Source organism: Papio anubis, chromosome 2 (assembly GCF_008728515.1).
Source record: "Papio anubis isolate 15944 chromosome 2, Panubis1.0, whole genome shotgun sequence".
Taxonomy (NCBI): Eukaryota; Metazoa; Chordata; class Mammalia; order Primates; family Cercopithecidae; genus Papio; species Papio anubis.
The window spans coordinates 149,464,212-149,485,255 of NC_044977.1; the positions used below are offsets into that span (position 1 = coordinate 149,464,212).

General features: G+C 37.8%; 2 protein-coding genes and 1 pseudogene across 11 annotated transcripts in view; 2 read left to right on the plus strand and 1 right to left on the minus strand.

Annotated features, from left to right (window-relative positions):
* ATR (ATR serine/threonine kinase) overlaps nt 1-10,091 on the plus strand; it is a 124,331-nt gene extending 114,240 nt beyond the window's left edge. For all 3 annotated transcript variants that reach the window (XM_031663710.1, XM_031663712.1, XM_031663711.1), the window contains 5 exons: nt 162-318; nt 435-588; nt 1,785-1,936; nt 5,517-5,622; nt 9,729-10,091. In XM_031663710.1, coding sequence (XP_031519570.1) covers nt 162-318; nt 435-588; nt 1,785-1,936; nt 5,517-5,622; nt 9,729-9,902 — 743 coding nt within the window. In that variant the 3' untranslated portion in view covers nt 9,903-10,091. The remainder of the gene's footprint in view (nt 1-161; nt 319-434; nt 589-1,784; nt 1,937-5,516; nt 5,623-9,728) is intronic.
* On the minus strand, nt 7,750-9,256 carry LOC101019811 (annotated as a pseudogene).
* A 1,129-nt stretch (nt 10,092-11,220) lies between the features above and the next one.
* Nucleotides 11,221-21,044, plus strand: part of XRN1 (5'-3' exoribonuclease 1) — a 136,670-nt gene continuing 126,846 nt past the window's right edge. For 5 of the 8 annotated variants that reach the window (XR_002520524.2, XM_017955816.3, XM_003895005.5 and 2 more), the window contains exons 1-2: nt 11,262-11,455; nt 20,415-20,647. Coding sequence is in view for 5 of the 8 variants with exons in the window: in XM_017955816.3 (XP_017811305.1) it covers nt 11,381-11,455; nt 20,415-20,647 (308 nt within the window). In the remaining 3 variants the exon portion in view is untranslated. Of the gene's footprint in view, nt 11,456-20,414; nt 20,648-21,044 lie in introns of those variants that run through there. The other 3 variants (XM_009201582.3, XM_009201581.3, XM_021934769.2) reach the window with 3 other exon arrangements.

Below are 21,044 nucleotides of genomic sequence, written 5' to 3' on the forward strand. Positions count from 1 at the left end.
TAACCAGTAACTTTATGTATGCTTAATTGAAAATTTTTCATTTACGCTTGTTTTTCAATAACAATTTGAAAAGAAGTAGGTGTTTCCTGGCCAATTTTAACAAAAAAAATTTTTTTTTTCATTTGGCTGATGTGATTACTGGATATCACTCTTCCTTGCAGGAGTGTATATGACAGGAAAAGAACTTCGCCAGTGTATGCTACCAAAGTCAGCAGCTTTATCTGAAAAACTCAAAGTATTCCAAGAATTTCTCCTGCCCAGGCATCCTCCTATTTTTCATGAGTGGTTTCTGAGAACATTCCCTGATCCTACATCATGGTAGGTTACCAAGAATATTATATGTTGTTATGGTTGAATGTTTATTTTTAATATTTTAGATTTATATTCACCTCATATGGTATATGGATATTTCATAGGCATTGTGTTTCTTTTAGGTACAGTAGTAGATCAGCATACTGCCGTTCCACTGCAGTAATGTCAATGGTTGGTTATATTCTGGGGCTTGGAGACCGTCATGGTGAAAATATTCTCTTTGATTCTTTGACTGGTGAATGTGTACATGTAGATTTCAACTGTCTTTTCAATAAGGTATGTGATGTGAGTTACTCTTACTAATTGTATATTTTCCCCCAATTTCCTTTTCTCAACAACTGTTCTTCCTTGATATACCTGTTGGTAGCAGTTATACTCACAGTTGAGTTATATTGATAATTTGTTGACTAGTTTTCATCAGTGGATCATGTAGTAATGCATATTAGGATGGAGAGAACTTAGAAGAGTGATACTGTACAGCTAGTACTGAATTTGAAGTCCAAGAACATAGGTTTAGGTTCTGACTCAGTTATTAGTTATGTGAATATGGGCAGATCAGTTCATTTTACTGACACTCAGTTTTAGAGAGACAGAGTAGTTTAATATGATAGTTTCCAATTCTAGCAACATATCAGAATTATCCAATAATTTTTAAAAAATTTATAGATACCCAGGAGATTCAGATTCTGTAGATCCAGAGTGGGGCCTGGGAATAAATTGAGGCAATTGGACCCATCTTTAAGGCCCCCTACAATTTTCCAGTATTAGAATCCTGCAGGGCAGACTGGTAGATTAGCGCACTATTTTCTTCACCTCCATCATCTACAGGTTGCGTTGTGCTATCACAAGAAACCAAGAAAGATCACAGATCCAACTGAGAACAAATCAGATATAAAACACTGGCATGGGTTAAACCATACAAGAGAGGAATTTAGGGTAACTGATTGGAGGGATGAAAGGTCCCTAGAAAAGGCAGATTAGAGGACAGCAGAAAATGAACAACTGGACTTCATTATATGACATGTTTTATTTCCTTTATGAGGGGATGTAAGCATCTGACCCTTGGCTGCTTCTCATCTCTTGTTTTAAGATGAAAGTGTTAAAGAAAAATAGAAATATATGAGAATATTTGTATTTCATATTATTCAAGAAAGACAAAGAAAATATGAGACTAAATATTGAATGCACAAACTTTCTCTGTAATACTGTTTATTCACTGTACTAAACTCAGTGAAAGGTAATCCACTTATCTCCTAGATCTTATCCAAGATCAAGTATGGTTTCAGTTCTATAAAAGCAAAGGCAGAGAGCTACATGGCTCCTTCATGTTACAAACCTCTAATGTAATTACAACATAAATATTTTGAAGGTATTTTTGCTCTTTGTTGAAAGAATCTGGACATGAAGTTATCTGAGTAAAGATTTTTAAATTCTAACATTGTTAGTTTGTAACAAAATGTATTGTTTCTAAGGGAGAAACCTTTGAAGTTCCAGAAATTGTACCATTTCGCCTGACTCATAATATGGTTAATGGAATGGGTCCTATGGGAACAGAAGGTCTTTTTCGAAGAGCATGTGAAGTTACAATGAGGCTTATGCGTGATCAGCGAGAGCCTTTAATGAGGTAATCATCTATACTTTGTAAATAATTTAACAGTAACCTTGAATATAATTATTGGCCCCTACATATGTTTGTTTTTATATGGGAACCACTTTGCACTGACTGAAATAGTTTTTTTAAATAATAGCTTTATGCAGATATAATTTACATACCATAAATTCACCCTTTTAAAGGTACATAATTAAGTGGCTTTTAGTATAGTCACAAGATTGTGCAACCATTACCACTATCTAATTTTAAAACATTTTCATCAGCCCAAAAAGAAATTCCACAGGCATTAGCAGTCACTCCTGATTCCTTCGTCCTCCCACCCCTGCTATCTACTTGTAACCACTCATATATAATATTCTCTGTCTCTATGGATTTACCTGTTCAGGACATTTCATATAAATGGAATCATCTAATATGTGGCCTTTCACGTTTGTCTTCTTTCACTTAACGTAATATTTTCAGTGTTCATCATGTATCAGTATTTCATTGTTTTTTATTGCCAAATGGTATCCTGTTACATGGATATACTACATTTTCTTTTTCTGTTCATCAGTTAAGAGACATTTAGATTGTTTCCACCTTTTTTGTATTATAAATAGTTTGGCTGTGAACATTGTGCACAAGTTTTATGTGGACATATGTTTTCGGTTCTCTTGTGTATACCTGGGAGTGGAATTGCTGGGTCATATGTTAAATGCTATACTTAACGTTTTGAAGAACTCTCAAATCATTTTCCAAAGCAGTTGTAACAATTTATAATCCCACTAGTAATGTATGTGGGTTTCATTTTCTCTACATCTTTTCTAACACTGGTTATTATCTGCCTTTTTATTTTCCCCATTCTAGGGATGTGAAGTTGTATCTCATTGTGGTTTTAATTTGCATTTCCCTAATGACCAGTGATGGTGCGCATCTTTTCATGTGTTTGTTGGCCATTTGTAGATCATCTTTGGACAAATGTCTATTGAAATCCTTGGCCCACTTTTAAATTGGGTTGTCTTTTTATTCTTTTTATTTTTTTTCCTTTGAGACTGGGTTTCGCTGTCACCCAGTCTGGAGTGCAGTGGCATGATCTCGGTTCACTGCAATATCTGCCTCCTGGGTTCAAACAATTCTCATGCCTCAGCTTCCTAAGTAGCTGGGACAGCATGTGCGCATGACCCACCATGTCTGGCTAATTCTTGCGTTTATAGTAGAGTTTGGGTTTTACCATGTTGGCCAGGCTGGTCTTAAACTCCTGACCTCAAGTGATCCTCCTGCCTTGGCCTCCCAAAGTGCTGGGATTATAGGCATGAGCCACCATGCCTGGCCTATTCTTGAGTTGTAAGAGTTTGTTTGTTTGTTTGAGACAGTCACCCAGGCTGGAGTGCAGTAACATGATCTCCACTCACCGCAACCTCCACTTCCTGGGTTCAAGCGATTTCCCTGCCTCAGCCTCCCCAGCAGAGAAGGGGTTTTGCCATGTTGCCCAAACGGGTCTCGAACTCGTAAGCTCAAGCCATCCACCCGCCTCAGCCTCCCAAAGTGCTGGGATTACAGGCATGAGCCACCCTGCCCAGCCAAGTTGCAAGAGTTCTTTACACATTTTGGATACAAGGCCTTTATAAGATATGATTTTCAAATATTTTCTTCCATCCGTGGGTTGTCTCTTCTCTTTCTTTGATGATGGCCTTTGAAACATAAAAGTTTTAAATTTTGATGCAGTCTAATTTGGTTTTTTTTCTTCTGGTTATTTTTGGTGTTTCTGGTGTCATATCTAAGAAACGATTCCCTAATCCAAAGTCATGAAGATTTATACCTATGTGTTCTTCTAAGTATTTTTGACTTTTAGCTCTGCTATTTAGAACTTTTATCTGTCTTCAGTTATTTTGTATATATGGTGTAAGGCAGGGGTCCATATTCTTTTTTTTTGCATGTGCATATCCATTTGTCCTAGCACCATTTTTTGAAAAGAATATTTTCCGCCTCATTTAATTATCTTGGCTTTTTTGTTGAAATGGTCAATTGATTTTCAGCCATATTCTATTGATCTATATGCCTAACCTTACCCTAACAACACAGTATTTTGATTATTGTACCTTTGTCGTAAATTTTGAAATCAGAAAGTGTGAGTGCTCCAACTTTGCTTTTTTCCCCCAAGATCATTTAGCTATTATGGGTCCCTTGTATTTCCATATTAATTTTAAAATCAGTTTGGATTTTGATAGGAATGACATTGAATTTGTAAATCAATTAGGGAGTATTGCTGTCTTAACCATATTAAGTCTTCTGATCCATGAACATGGAAGGTTTTTCCATTTATTTGAATTTTATTTTTTTCATCAATGTTTTGTGGTTTTTAGGGTCAAGTCTTATATTTAACTTTTTAAAACTGTATTCCTAAGTATTTTATTCCTTTTGGTTTTATTCTAAATGGAATCTTTCTTAATTTCATTTTTGGATTGTTCGTTGCTAGTGTATAGATATACAATTGATATTTATATATTGATATTGTATCTTACAATCTGCTGAATTCAAGTATTAGTTCTAATAATTATTTTTGTGACTTCCTTAAGATTTTCTCTCCGCAACAACATGTCATCTGCAGATATAGTTTTCCTTCTTCCTTTCTAATATCAATGCCTTTTATTTCTTTTTCTTGCCTACTTGCCCTAGCTAAATCAATGTCGAATAGACATGCTAGAAGTGGACATCCTTGTCTTGTTCCTGATCTTAGGGGTAGAGCAGTCAGTCTTTGACCTTTAAGTATGAAGTTAGCTGTGGGAAACAGATTGTTTGAAAGGACCTTTAAAGCTTATTTATTCACCTTCATTATTTAAAAGCTGTCTATCAGACATTATGGTAGAATCCTGGTTAGTTGGACATATGCAAAAGCAAATTCTCTGAAATAGGAAGTATATCATAACTAGTTAGAGGTTTATTGCAGTAACCCAGGAAAGGATGATGGTGTACTGGATAGTATGGCAGCAGAGACGGAGATAAGTGAAGAGATTCCAAAGAGATTTAGGAGGTGTAATTGCATGTTAGAGGAAGTCGGGGCAAGGATGATTCCTAGATTTTTGTCTAGGTAGATGATGATTTGGGGAATACGGAGAAATAGTTGGGAAAAGGTAATGAATTTTATTTTGGAGATACTGAGTTTGAGGTGCTTGGAACATATCCAACTGGGTATTTCCCATAAGTAATTGGATTTGATGTTTAGAGTGCAGAAAAAAAGGTCTGTGCTAGATCTCTATAGTAGCTATAGATGTTATATGGTTATTGAAGACATGGTAAGGGATAAAACTCCTTCATTCAACATATAGGCATTTACCAGTTCACAGTATACACTTAGAGATGGCACATAGAACTCATCTTACTCTATTCTCCAAAACACCTCTGACTCTCCTCTATCTTGCCTTTTTTCCTGCCTTCCCTTCTCTTACCCTCCCCTCACTCCAAAACAGAAATTTCACATAACTTAATGAAGAGGTAGTAATGTGTATTATAAGAGTATTACCATTAGCTTCTTATCCTTCACTTAAATATTGATGTTAGCAAGATTTCTTCATGCAAAGGTAACATCGTACCCCAATATTTGTTTCAATTTTAGTGTCTTAAAGACTTTTCTACATGATCCTCTTGTGGAGTGGAGTAAACCAGTGAAAGGGCATTCCAAAGCACCACTGAATGAAACTGGAGAAGTTGTCAACGAAAAGGTTAGTAGAAGGTATAGCTTGATACGGGCTGTAGTCCTCATCTCTACAAATGAACTTGATATGCAGCTATAGTTCTCATCTCTATGCATGAGAACTGTTTGGAAATACTGTTAGTGACTATTGATTACTCTGAAATCTAGTTCTCTAGTATCACAATGCCATAAGTTTTATTTTTGTCACTAATGTTAACAGTATTCTCATTTGTATAATAAAACTGTTCATGGCACACTTGTTTAACCATAGACAATTCACAGTTATGAGATATAGTAGGAAAAACTTAAGTACAAATTGCCTGAACTTACAGAACAACAGGTCTGAGCTTTAATATCATACGAGTATATCACAAGCTATGTTAACAAATGCAGCAATTCACTTCTTACTTAGTTGAAGCTGCAAAGTTTGCAGATAGTTTTGTTGTTGTTGTTGTTGTTGTTGAGACAAAGTCTTGCTCTGTCATCCAGGCTGGAGCACAGTGGCACGATCTTGGCTCACTGCAACCTCTGCCTCCCCTGTTCAAGCAGTTCTCCTGCCTTAGCCTCCCAAATAGCTGGGACTACAAGCATGCACCACCACAGCCGGCTAATTATTATATTTTTAGTAGAGATGGGTTTCACCGTCTTGGCTAGGCTGGTCTTGAACCCCTGGTCTCAAGTGATCCACCCACCTCAGCATCCCAAAATGCAGGGATTATAGGCATAAGCCACTGCACCTAGCTCAGATAGTTGTTTTTAATAAGTTAGAATAAATTGAGGATTATTTTTGGCGGGGAGGCCACTCTTACATCTTTAACAAGTCCTGGCCGGGCGCAGTGGCTCAAGCCTGTAATCCCAGCACTTTGGGAGGCCGAGACGGGCAGATCACGAGGTCAGGAAATTGAGACCATCCTGGCTAACATGGTGAAACCCCATCTCTACTAAAAAAAATACAAAAAACTAGCCGGGCGAGGTGGCGGGCGCCTGTAGTCCGAGCCACTCGGGAGGCTGAGGCAGGAGAATGGCGTAAACCCGGGAGGCGGAGCTTGCGGTGAGCTGAGGTCTGGCCACTGCACTTCAGCCTGGGCGACAGAGCAAGACTCTGTCTCAAAAAAAAAAAAAAGTCTTGTACAGGCTTACTAAATACAATGAATTATACCAACTACACTCTAATAAAGATTAAAAATTTACATTCCAGTTAACTACCTTATGAGTTTAAATCCACTTTCATCCCACTGATATAGCTTGAGGAAGGCTAGACCCGTACGCCCCCATCCTTCATGTCATCCTTAACCCTTTGTCTTGAGAAAGGAGGTTTAGCTGCTTCTTTAGTTCTTCAATTTCTTTTTCTTGCTCTATTGTCTTCATCTGTAGGGTGAGATTAATATTTCCAGAATTTTGGAAAAGTTCACTCTGTAGCAGTTGAAGAGCAGATGGTCTCTGGGACATGTTCCTTTTCATTAAGTGCTAGATATACTTGGCTTGTAGTGGATACCTTTTACTGAGGGATTCCAGTATCTGACCAGTTCTTGAACCTGTTAAAACTTCTGCTTGCTCCATTTCTGTTCTAAACAGCTGAAAGAGCTCTAGCAGAATCACACTCAAGCTATATACATATCTAACTGGACAAAGCCAGCCCTGGTCTCTACAAATAGTTTTTTTTAATTAGCCGGGTACAGTGGCACACTGCTGTAGTCCCAGCTACTTGGGAGGCTGAGGTGGGAGGATCACTTGACCCCAGGAGTTGGAGGCTGCTGTGAGCTATGATGACCCCACTGCACTCCAGCCTGGGCAAGAGTGAGACCCTTGGCATCATACTCAGATCCTTCCAACTGTTGGGATGAAGCGTACAGAAAAGTGCCCACTCTGGATATATGTGTTGGTGTTCTGTTTCCGTTTCTATTGGTCCAGTCTGTGTTCTTTTGTTTTTGGTTTTGGTTTTTGTTTTTGTTTTTGTTTTTGAGACGGAGTCTCGCTTTGTCACCCAGGCTAGAGTACAGTGGCCGGATCTCAGCTCACTGCAAACTCCGCCTCCCAGGTTCATGCCATTCTCCTGCCTCAGCCTCCCACGTAGCTGGAACTACAGGCGCCCGCCACCTCGCCCAGCTAGTTTTTTGTATTTTTAGTAGAGACGGCGTTTCACCATGTTAGCCAGGATGGTCTCGATCTCCTGACCTCGTGATCCGCCCGTCTCGGCCTCCCAAAGTGCTGGGATTACAGGCTTGAGCCACCGCGCCCGGCCGTCTGTGTTCTTTTGTAAGATGTCTGGGCAAGCCAGACCAAAGTCTCCTATTTTTACTTGCTGATCAGAGCCATGAAGAAAAATATTTCTAGGCTTCAGATCTCTGTTTACAATTCCCATGTTATGTATGTAAAACACACCTTCCACTAATTCTTGAAAATTTTTTGTTGCAACACTGGCCATAAGGACAAGCAAACTTATCCATACACTCTTGGCCCTGTTTGTTTCTCTCGGCTAGCCAGTCCCACAGGTGGAGTTGCACACCTGCATCTGGATGTGCAGCATCAGGTGGTACTGCACCTCTATCCCCAACAAGTTGAAGTTTTCTTTGGAAGATTCCTCAGTGGATGTGAAATTCTCCTCTTGGAGGGAATTACAGCTGAGCAGCAGGGGCTGTTCCACAACTGACCTGGTGGACAAACCCGCCAAGCCATTTTCCAGGAGCTCCAGGGATGATTCAAATTCACTGGTGTCTCTTAAGATGGAATTGATGGTATAGTTCACCAGCTTGTTATTCTGAGTGTCAGATTCTCAAAAGGGTTTTTCTTTTCTGAGGTGAGCTTAGTGAAGATAATGGATGAGCTGCTACTTTCACCATTTTTAACACCGTATTGGTATCTGTCCTCTGCTTGGTCGGAGAACACTTCCAGAAATGGCAACTGAATGGAAGCTCTATCTGCTTGTGGTTGGGATCACTTGAACATGTTCTGTCCACGCAGTGTGATAACCAATGATATTAGGGTGCTGGACTGCCAGCACCTTCATTCCTCATAGTTCCTTCATGCAATCTTAGTTGCACCCTTAATCAGAATTTTTTAAATTGCATAATACTGACCATCTAATTTATTCCTGACCTTGTATACTCTTCCATATCCACCTTTTCCTAAGATGGCAAGTTTTTCAAATTCATTTAAGTAACATGAAGTTTGTGCTTCAAAGGCTACTTCCCTTGATCTGATTTTTCTGGATATGAGAAATAGTCTCACAAGGATCCTGATGAACTCTCTCTTTAGTGGACTTCATTAAGTGAGTAATAGCTCTGTGGTGATGTAGTCTCAATGAGCTAAACTCGTCACAAGTGAAAGAACACAGCAGACCCATTAGGATAAAGGTCTGGCAAAGTAACTTAAACTTAAACCTGTCTTAAATGAACTGGGTTTGGTTCATGCACATGGCTCAAGTGCTTCACCAAAGAAATAAGTAGGAGCTGGTTTGCAACTGCATAAAGGAAAAGTTGGCTGTTGTAGGGGTTCTTTTAAACACCTGGAGTTCTGCTGGAACATAAGTCACATTTGGTGTCCAGGCTCTTGGCGGAAAAGTCGATGGCAGACAGCACAGCAACAGCCCCCATCCCGTGGCCCTCCTCTTTGCATTCGCGGGCTGCAGCCCAGCCCACCGGCCCACCCAGCACCACCTCCAAGAATTATTCTTATAATAACTTTATTCTTCCTTTTGCATTCAGATATGCTTAAGAAATTGTACAGTTCCAAGTAGCTCACTTAGAACACCCATTTGTGTGTACTAACATCATGTAAATATTAGGCAGTAGATCATTGTTATTCAAATATTCATTCAAATGTTTAAGTACTAAACACTTCCAAAGCAGATTTTAAAAATTATTTTTCTAGAATTGTAATGTGTAAATAATTCCCTGATATTTCACGTAGTCCAGAAACATGTCCAAGCAGTTGATGTTGAATCAATCTTGCAGGCCTCAAAATCAGTATCACAAGTTAACTGTATTTGTTCGCTTCTTTTCCTGTATTTGCTCTTACAAAAGGGGTATTGGTCAGTAAAATGGTATTAACATTTATTAAATGTCCAAATATAAAGAAAGGTAGAAATTCCGAATTATCAACATCTGTTTTTGGTTTTATATTTCTTCTTTTTAGGCCAAGACCCATGTTCTTGACATTGAGCAGCGACTACAAGGTGTAATCAAGACTCGAAATAGAGTGACAGGACTGCCATTATCTATTGAAGGACATGTGCATTACCTTATACAAGAAGCTACTGATGAAAACTTACTATGCCAGATGTATCTTGGTTGGACCCCATATATGTGAAATGAAATTATGTAAAAGAATATGTTAATCTAAAAGTAATGCATTTGGTATGAATCTGTGGTTGTATCTGTTCAATTCTAAAGTACAATATAAATTTACGTTCTCAGAGCAACTGTTATTTCTCTCTGATCATTAATTATATGTAAAATAACATTCAGTTATTAAGAAATAAACTGCTTTCTTAATACATACTGTGCATTATAATTGGAGAAATGGAATATCATGTGTTCTTATGGTCAAAAACTGTATTTGCAAGAAACAAGCAAGCCTAACCTAATTTCATTTTACAACTTCTATTGATTTCCTTTTAAAAGTCCTAGCTATTGTAAGGATTCACTTGAAGAACAAAATTATATGGAATAAATACCGTGGGCAAGGCATTGCGCCAGCCTTGTGCATAGAGTTACCCTCTCCTGCCCTCCAGGAAGTGACAGTCTAGTAAGAGAGATATATAAATATAAATATAAATATAAATAGCATATCATTAAGTTCACTTAATATAACTTTGTTTTAAAGTGTGATAGGGAAAAAATATAAGCCAAGAAGCGTGAATATGAAAACAAAATAAACATTCTGTAATTTGTATAATGCTGCCATACTGCAGTCCCAGAATGCAGAATCCAGTGGTCATGAAAGACAGTGATACTTAGCATTTCCTGAGATCTTAAAATCCAAAAAGTATTAAATGTTTAAGGTTTTTCTGTAAGTTTTCGTTCAGAAGACAAATACAAAGTAACGAGGTTACTACATTCAAATAAGTGGAAAACTCTTACATTTAAAACTGATAATTTCACTTAAATTGATAGAACTCTCCTTTGCTGTCCAGTTGAAAGTGTGATGGAGAAAAATATAAACGCGGACGCATGAATGTAAAAACTAAACATTAAATGATTTCGTATCCAAGGTCTTATGTTAACAGTTGCAGGGGGCGGGTACTTGGGAAATTTTTGAACAATTTGGAAAAGAACGTTTTTAAAAAAACTTTACCGTGGGTTTAAATTCCTCAGAGAAAAAAATTCTTGGCAAAACAAACTAAGCCAAATAAATCATCATTCCAAATCTGTTTGAAAAATACTGAGATTAGCAACCCTAGGAGACAGAAGCGTAACAAAAATGAGTGTTCGATACCCTTCCCACACCTTCGTGCGGTTTTTATCCCAATTCCAAATCCACTTAGAAAGCATAGCTCTATCCTGGGGCATTTTCGCACCTACGTGGAAGCACACGAGCAAACCTCCGCAGATCCCCCGACCGCCACTGACCAGTACCGCGGCCCCGGCTGCGCGAGGCCAGGCGGGCTAAGCCCCGCCCCTGGGACGGCCTCGGATCCTGCCGCTCTAGGCCCAGCGGGCGCTCTCTATGGTCGGCCGGGCGGTGTGTTGTCATCCGCGGAGCGACGGCCGGAGGCGGCGGGGGAAGCCCCGGCGGGGCGTTTGGTTTCGGTTTGGCCCTGACTGGGATTAGTGTTGACGGTCGAAATGGGAGTCCCCAAGTTTTACCGATGGATCTCAGAGCGGTATCCCTGCCTCAGCGAAGTGGTGAAAGAGCATCAGGTGGGTGAGCGAGGGGCAACGGCTCAGAAGGCCGAGGACCCGGGGCTCAGCGGCCCTCTCCACCCTGGAGCTGCGGCTTTCGGGCCACCTCTTTCCCCTCGTCGTCTGGACGATAAGTGGCATAGGGAGGGGGACGGAAGGTTTGAGGACGCCCGGATGAGCCGAAAGGGGCCAAGGAGGCAGGTTGCCTGTGTGTGGACAGAGCCATTGGGTTCACGGCCGCTCTGACAGCTCCTGCTTCGGCTGGTCCTTCCGCGATTCCGAAATGAAGTCCTGGGAAAGAACGCTTTTACCGTTCTCCGGTTTCCTCTCGGGAACCTGCAAGTTGCCTTTTTCTTACAGAGGCTGCGAAGCTGGGGTGGGTGTCCTCGTAGGTTCCCCCATCCCACCCAGAGCGGCAGACCCACGTACAAACAATAACAGCCGCCTCCACACGCAGTCACCTTGTTTACTTTACCTGATCTAGAGCGCTGCCCACCCGCCTAGACTTTCCGACGTGGCTGACGGTTCATATTGATGATGCCTTTTGTTACTTTCTGTTATCTCAAAAGCACCACCAATCCCCCGTTGCCAAAACAAAAACTCTTGGGCGGGCTGGGGAGTGAGGCGTAGGACCTTTTATTTGGAGGCCTCACTGTGTGACAGAGGGGGGTGGGAAACGAATTGATAGAACATTAATACTACTAATAATATTTGGCATGTACTGACCCCAGGGCAACGTTAGTGTTTAGATTCCAAAAACGTAGTTTATATATTGGAACTGTGGAAAGAGAGGAGAAAGCAGCCCTCTGTTAGGTAAACTAGACTTTGGGTAATACTTTGGTGTTTGTCACATTTAATGAATTTGATAGATCTCTTGTCTGATGTTTTACAGAAAAAAAAATAAGTTTGAAATTTGTGTAGCTGATTGAATCAGTCGTGATGGGTAGTATTGTAAATAGCCTATTAAATTGTGGTTTAATCGGTATTTACGAACATGAAGGTAGTTTACTTCTGGAAAGGATTTTTTGTTGCTGGATTCTAATCAGATTTGGTAGATGAGAAATAGACTACAAAAACTTTCCAAGGTTAGTTTATCTTGAATTTATTTGAAACTTTGATTGAGTTAGATTTAGAGAAGTATTTTTTTTCCCCCGGGGAGGGCTGAAAAGGAAACCAGTACATTGCAAAAATGGAGACAACCAACTTTGGCTTTTCTTGCATCCTTCAATGAGTACCTGTTATACATCAGTCACTTTATCTCTAAAGTGCAAAAATAATGCGATGGTTATTCGGGATGATTTAATACATAATTTATTCAGTAATATTTTTATTCTGTAGTCTGTGGCACAGAATTTGGTTTGGTGAAAATATCTTAGATTCTCTCCATACTGAGGAATTTTGTTACTGAAGAATGAAAATCTTTTTAATGCAGTTTTATGACATGGACACTAAAGATAGGTTTTGTGAAACCTTTATATAGAAACTGGGAGGAGAATTATTTTTAAATTTCACTGTAAACAAATTTTAAAATTTGGTTCATCGTTGTGATGCCTTTCAAAAATGTTTGATTAAAAAGAGACCAAAGGGTTACCAGCTTCTCTGTTAAGTAGAACTTAAAGATGGTAATGCCTAATAAGTCACAGACATTGAAAAGCTAGTCCTGAGGGGAAAGGATAGGGAGAAGAAGTGAGTTACGGGAAGTCAGTGGTGTGGCCTCAGTAGCATAGGTTTTCAGTTTCTTTGAATCATCTTGTAAAAACAGAAAGAGAAACTAGAAACCAAAGTTTAAAATCCATAAAACAATTACAACAAACCATGTGACTTGCTATCCCTGTGAAACCCAAAACATAACTAGGTGAGGCAAACTATCAATAGTCTCTAGACACAGTTGATATTGACATCTCTGCAAAAGCGAGAAGGCAGCAATGGGACAACATCTGATGAACCTTAGAAAAGGAGAATTCCAGAATAGCCAACAGTATCGACTAAAAGACTATGCTGGCCAATTAGATAGCAGTAGCTCAGAGGTGTTTTATTCTCTCCATTATTGATTGGGTGAAGGTCTACCATAAGAAAGACCAATTAGACAGGAGTAGTTTACCTCCTGTGAACACTCAAAACTGACTTGCCAAGGTGCCATTCTAGACCAGACCCCTAAGGAAAAGGGAGTGGTATAAAATCTTATGAAAATTTTATGCTGGGAGTGGAATAAAATTTTATGAAAGGGACAAAATAGAGACAAGAAGAGAAGGAGATAGTCCATATAAAAGTGAGGCAAAGTCATAGAATCAAGAAATCTTAGAAAACCACAGAGCAAACCCATGTATTTTTTAACACTGCCCAGAAACAGCTTTGTGAACTTATATTCCCTGAACCTACTCATTCTAAAAGTTCAAGAAAATTAAATTCACATAAAAATGAGTTACAGAAACGTATTGAGATCAAATCACAAAGTTATTATACGAGAAAAAGGGACAGAATATCTCTCCAGACATAAAAACTTGCAGTGAAACAAATGCACACAAAATAGACCAAAATTATAACCACAACTGTTATCTATTTCACAATGAGTTAAAAGGCATTAAGAAAATGACATGAGACATGAAAGAACAACATATATCAATTATGAAGATGTGGGAATGAGATGACAGAGAAAATTAGAAGTAAATGAAAAAAAGAATTTCAGAGCTGAAGCCTCAAATAGAAACAAGACAAGAGCAAAAGATGCATTTAAGAAAACAATCGGCGGTGGAAAGATGACATTTTAAAAAATAAAGTAGATTTAAAAGATTCAAGAAAAAGTAACAATAAGAAAGATGAGCAAAGAAGACAAATAATAGAGGCGCCTGAAAAAGAAAAAAAACAAAGCAGCGTAACAGAATGAGTACTCAGTAAATATTTTTTGAGTGAATTAATTTATTAGCTATAGCATATAGCATATAAAATGTATATAGAAATGCATATTAAAATAGACATGATAGTATGTTGTAAAACGGTATTTTTTTAAAAAATGAAATGAAGCCTGGGATTTTTTATTTTGTTTATTTTTTATTTTTGTGATACATAGTAAGTGTATGTACTTATGGGGTTCATGAGATGTTTTCATACAGGCAGGCAGTGTGTAATAATCACATCATGGAGAATGGAGAATCCATCCCCTCAAGTATTTATCCTTTGTGTTACAATCTAATTATACTCTTTTAGTTGTTTTTAAATTATTGGCTATAGTCACCCTGTTGTGCTATCACATAGTATGTCTTATTCATTCTTTTTTTTTATTTTTTATTTTGGATACAAGGTCGTGCTCTGTCACCCCGGCTGGAGTACAGTGGTGCAATCTTGGCTCACTGCAACCGCTACCTCCCCGGTTCAAGCGATTCTTGTGCCTCAGTAGCATAGGTTTTCAGTTTCTTTGAATCATCTTGTAAAAACAGAAAGAGAAACTAGAAACCAAAGTTTTTGTATAGAAACTGGGAGGAGAATTAATTTTAAATTTTACTGTAAATAAATTTTGAAATTTGGTTCATCGTTGTGATGCCTTTCAAAAATATTTGATTAAAAAGAGACAAACGGCGTGTGCCACCACACCGAGCTAATTTTTGTGTTTTTGGTAGACATGGAGTTTCGCTGTGTTGGCCAGGTTCTTCTCCAACTCCTGGTGGCCTCAAGTGATCCGCCCACCTTAGCCTCCCAAAGTGTTTGGATTACAGGCATGAGCCACCGTGCCTGGCCTGTTTTTTTTTGTTTTGTTTGTTTGTTTGTTTTAATTTAAATCTTTTTAAAAATAGAGATGGGGTTTTGCCACGTTGCCCACGCTGGTCTTAAACTACTGGGCTCAAGTGATCTGCCCGCCTCGGCCTCCCAAAGTGCTGGGATTATAAGTGTGAGCCACCGCACCCAGCCTAGGTCTTATTCATTCTTTCAGTTTTTCTTTTATACCCATTAACCTTTCCCACCTCTCTCCTGACTCCCCCACTACCCTTCCCAGCCTCTAGGAACCATCTTTCTATTCTCTATGTCCATGAGTTCTACTGTTTTGATTTTTAGATCCCATTAATAAGTGAGAACATGCAATGTTTGTCTTTCTGTGCTGGACTTATTTTACTTGACATAATGATTGCCATTTCCGCCCATGTGGTTGCAGATGACAGGCTCTCATTCCTTCTTATGGCTGAATAGTACTCCATTGTATATATGTACCACATTTTCTTTATCCGTTCATTTGTTGATGGACACTTAGGTTGCTTCCAAATCTTGGCTATTGTGAACAGTACAGCAACAAACAAAAGAGTGCAGATATCTCTCTGCGATATACTGGTTTCCTCTCTTTGGGTTATATTAACACAGCAGTGGGATTGCTGGGATCATATGGTAGCTCTATTGTTTAGTTTTTTGAGGAACCTTCAAACTGTTCTTCATAGTGGTTGTACTAAATACATTCCTGCCAACAATGTATGAGGGTCCCCTTTTCTCCACATCCTTGCTAGCATTTGTTGTTGCCTGTCTTTTGAATATAAGCCATTTTAACTGGGGTAAGATGATATCTCATTGTAGTTTTGATTTGCATTTCTCTGATGATCAGTGATGTTGATCACCTTGTCGTGTGTCTGTCATTTGTATATCCTTTTTTGAGAAATGTCTGTTCAGATCTTTTGCCCATTTTTGATTGGATTATTAGATTTTGTCCTATAGAGTTATTGGAGCTCGTTCTATATTCTGATTATTAACCCCTTGTCAGGTGAGTAGTTTGCAAATACATTTCTCCCATTCCGTGGGTTGTCTCTTCACTTTGCTGATTGTTTTCTTTGCTGTACAGAAGCTTTCTAACTTAATGGGATCCGATTTCTCCATTTTTGCTTTAGTTTCCTATGCTTGTGGGATATTACTTGAGACATTTTTGCCCAGACCAATATCCTAGAGATTTTCTTCAATGTTTTCTTGTAGTAGCTTGTAAAGATACATAGAAAGAGGAAAGAATATACAGTCGGTGGGGAAAACAGTAGCCAAATCATGCAGGACCTTTTATGCTATTAAGGATTTGTAGTATCTTGTGGGTTTAAGTGAGGAAGCAATGTGATCAGATTATGTTTTAGAAAAATAGCTAAACTGTGGTGAGAAAGGAAACTGGAAGCAAGCAGTTCTGTTGGGAAACTGAGGGTCATGGACCAGTGCAGGAGATCTGGGGATGGAGAACAGGATGAGATTACCTAAGACAGTGGAAATGGATAAGATGGTAAGATTCTAGAAACATTTTAGATGTGAAATTAAAAAGAAAAATACCTCAGTGACTAATTAGATATGGGATTGGAGAAGGCAGAAAGTATAAAATAACCTTGAAATTTCTCACTTGCAAATGTAATAACTGAGAAGAGAAACTACATTATCAGTAATCTCTTTGTATGGGAGCAAAATTCTACTATATGTTCTCACTTTATTCAACACATTGGCCAATGATTAATTATTCTTTGTCTTTTTTACTAATCTGAAACCTAAGAGAATTTTTCAAATATTTCTTTTCTAAAAGGAAAATTATAGTGGGGTATTTTTTAGATTATAAAGGTAATATATGCTCATTATTTTTTAAAAATCAGAAAATGCAGAAAGATGTAAAAACTATTACATAGTCTAGAGGAAAGTAAAAGCTTTCATCATCCATGGTTGACCACTAGTAACATCTTGTTTTTATATACTTCCTAACTTTTCTATGCAGATGTATATGTAAATAAATATTTCCTATAAATAGGATACTTTACCTGCTGTTTTATACCTTGCCTTTGTCACTTGATTATATATATTATGCACATTATTCCATGCCAAATATGAATCTGTTTCATAATTTGTAATTGCTGTGTTGAATTCCATTGTATGGATGTACCATTATCAGTTTTCTATTTCTATCTTTTCTGTACAATACTGCCATGAATATTTTATACTTATATCTTATCATATCTGATTATTTTTCAGAATAAATTTTCAGTAGTAGAAATCCTGGGTCAAAGATACACATGTTTCAAATTTTAATTCATACTTTGTGGTTAGTTATGCCAATTTACATTCTAGTCCCATACTATTGGGTGTAAACCCCATTTCTGTTTTTCTAGCTCCATGACTTTTCTCCAAAATTAGAATGCTAAATATTTATCTTTTAAGGTTGTTATAATTAAGTCAGATAATGAATATACATATTTAGCCCAATGTTTAATATGTAATAATTGCATAATAAATGCCAGCCATTGCTTTTAATAATATATGAAATATGTGCTTCCCCAAAGCCTTGTTAATACTGGGTAACATCAGTCTCTTTAATGTTTACTAATGTGGGGAAAATTATGTGTCCTTTCAATTAGAAATTTTGGATGGTGAACATCTTTTCATGTGCTTATTAGACTTTTGTGTTTATTCTTTTCTGAAGAGTTTTGCATTTTCTGTGATTACTTTAAAAATTTGCTCTTTTTTTTTTTTTTTTTTTTTGAGACAGTCTCACTCTATTGCCAAGGCTGGAGTGCAGTGGCATGATCTCAGCTCACTGGAACCTCTGCCTCCCAGGTTCAAGCAATTCTCATGCCTCAGCCTTCTAAGTAGCTGGGATTCCAGGCACGCGCCACCACCCAGGCTAATTTTTGTATTTTTAGTAGAGACGGTTTCACTTTTTGGCCAGGCTGGACTCTCCTGACCTCAAGTGATCTGTCTACCTTGGCCTCCCAAAGTGCTGGGATTACAGGTGTGAGCGACCGTGCCCAGCCAAAAATTTGCCCTTTTTCTTATATTTGAGAATTTTTTATGTGTTAGAGATGTTGACTTCTCATTTGCAAACATTTCCCTATGTTTTGTCATTTTTAATTGAATTATATATGGCACTTTTTAACCCTGTATATTTAAAACAATACATTTTTAGATAGCTAACTATACCATTTATTTGCTTTATGATTTCTGGCTTTTCCTACCCTAAGAGTTTCAAAATATTTGTATGTAATTTTTTTTGGTTACATTTCTCACAGTAAAATTTCTAATCCTTCTGGAATTTCTTTTGTTTTAGGGTAAGATGGAGTTTTATTTTTTATATACTGTATTTCCAATCAAAGCATCTGTTTGATAATTTATCTAGGGCAAATTTCCTTTGATTCTTCTTTTTGTCTGTTTGTTTTATAGAGACAGGGTCTTACTCTGTCTCCCAGGCTGGAGTTTGGTGATGCAATCAGCACTCACTGCAGCCTTGAACCTATGGGTTCAAAGATCCTCTCACCTCAGCCTCCCAAGTAGCTGGAACTACAGACACTTGCTGCCACACCCAGCTTACTCTTCTTTTTAATACTGTTCTTGGCCATTATTGCATATTTATTCTAGGAAAACTTTGGAATCGTTCTGTAAAATGTAAAACATTCTGTAAAATGTAAAATGTAAAAAAAAAATTTTTTTTTTTGATCAAGTCATTGGTGCCGAGGCCAGGCTCAGTGGCTCACACCTGTAGTAATCCCATCACTTTGGGAGGCCTGGGCAGGCAAATCACTTGAGCTCGGGAATTCAAGACCAGCCTGGGCAACATCACTGGTATTTTTTCATACAAAATATATGAAAATTAATGTATGAAATTAGCATATGAAAAAGATATGAAATTAGTATGTGTGTTGGCATGTGTCAGTGGTCCCAGCTACACTGAAGCCTGAGGTGGGAGGATTGCTTGAGCTTGGGAGATGGAGGCTGCAGTGAGCCAAGATCACACCACTGCACTCCAGCCTGGGTGACAGATCGAGACCTTGTCTCAAAAAATAAAAATAAAAATACCCCTGATGAACAGTCACACTGAGATTTTGATTGAGGTTTTCAGATTTCTTGGAACAAATAGTTAATCTTGAGTGCACTTTAAAAATCTTATGGTTACAGCTGTCGTTTCAGTTGAGCATGTTACTCAGTAAGAACATTCCAGATGGTGTTCATTGGTTCAGAGACCAAAACTTTTTACTCCCAAAACTCAAAGGCACGCCATTTTCTCAATAGCAGGAAAATATATTGTTACCTGTACATGTTGTAAAACTTGAATTACTGTTTCAGAAGTGATTCTATTATGTTTATACAAGGAGAGCTCCTTATGTTTTTATGTTTGAAAATTCAAAGTAATTTACTTTAATGAATGTGTAAGGCAGACTCTATTCTAAGATTCTTTCATTACACTACAAAATATAACTCCTTAGTTGCACCCATTTCAGTTCCATCTTAATGTATATTTGTTTCAGTAATGTTCCCCTTCCTCACACACATTTATTTTTTTTCTTTCTAAAAAAATTTTTGTTCCTGATGGGACCAGGAGTTCCAACACAAACGTTTAAATAGAGGAAAAACAAATGAGAGAGCCATTAAGATCTTATAAAAGCAGATGCTTGTTAGTTGGATTTTACAAACTATTAACCCACATATTACAAACAAGAAATCTGTTTTTCAGGTTTCAGTTTCATAAATTTGTTGGCATAATCTAACATTGTAAAAATTAATATAACCAATCAGTGACTGTTTCAGTGAAACTAAGTATACAATTAGGCTTTACATCATATGTTAAACCTTTCAATAACCATGTAGAAACAGCCTTTTGATGTAAATGGGCTTTTTGTTACCCATTATAGAGGAAATTGAGGTCTTGAGGAGTTAATGTCAAATGGTAGGAAGGAACTAAACTAATATTTTGAGTACCAAATGAACCAAGCACTTTATTTGGTGTTTTCTTGGAGCATATTATTTTGAATAAGTAGATGATTTCCTGACAGTAAATTTGATCAAGTCATTGGTGCATTGTATATAACCAAATTTGTCACCATATTACCAATTCTTTACTTTTTTTATTCATCTGTGATTGTTTGCTCGGTTTTTATATAGTAGAATACACAAATCCTGCTGTTTATAATTGAATTATCACTTTTCCCTGCTGCTTAAGTTATCTGTAGTTGATTAAAATAAATTATCTCAAGCATTTTTCTTTGTTTTTCAGATTCCTGAATTTGACAACTTGTACCTGGATATGAATGGAATTATACATCAGTGCTCCCATCCTAATGATGATGATGTTCACTTTAGAATTTCAGATGATAAAATCTTTACTGATATTTTTCACTACCTGGAGGTGTTGTTTCGCATTATTAAACCCAGGAAAGTGTTCTTTATGGCTGTTGATGGTGTGGCTCCTCGAGCAAAAATGAACCAGCAGCGTGGGAGGCGTTTTAGGTAAAACATTTATGTTTTATTTTGGAATATTATTTAGCTTAGTAAAACTACATTATTGTAAAGATAATTGATGTAACACAATCTTCTGTTCATGTTTAGTTTCTGCGTAAACTCCCCCAGAAATGGAAATATCTCAGTTTCATATTTTACCAGTCAAGTAATGAGTTAGGAACGCAGTGAGATATCCTTTCTCAAAACATATGTTGGAGATTCTTTTGTTTGTTTCTTTCTTTCTTTGTTGAAACAGAATCTCACTCTTATCACCCGGGCTGGAGTGCAGTGGTACAGTCTTAGCTCACTGTAACCTGTATCTCCCCAGTTCAAGTGATAATCGGTGCCTCAGCTTCTAAGTAGCTGGGATTACAGGCAGGCACCACCAGACCCAGCTAATTTTTTT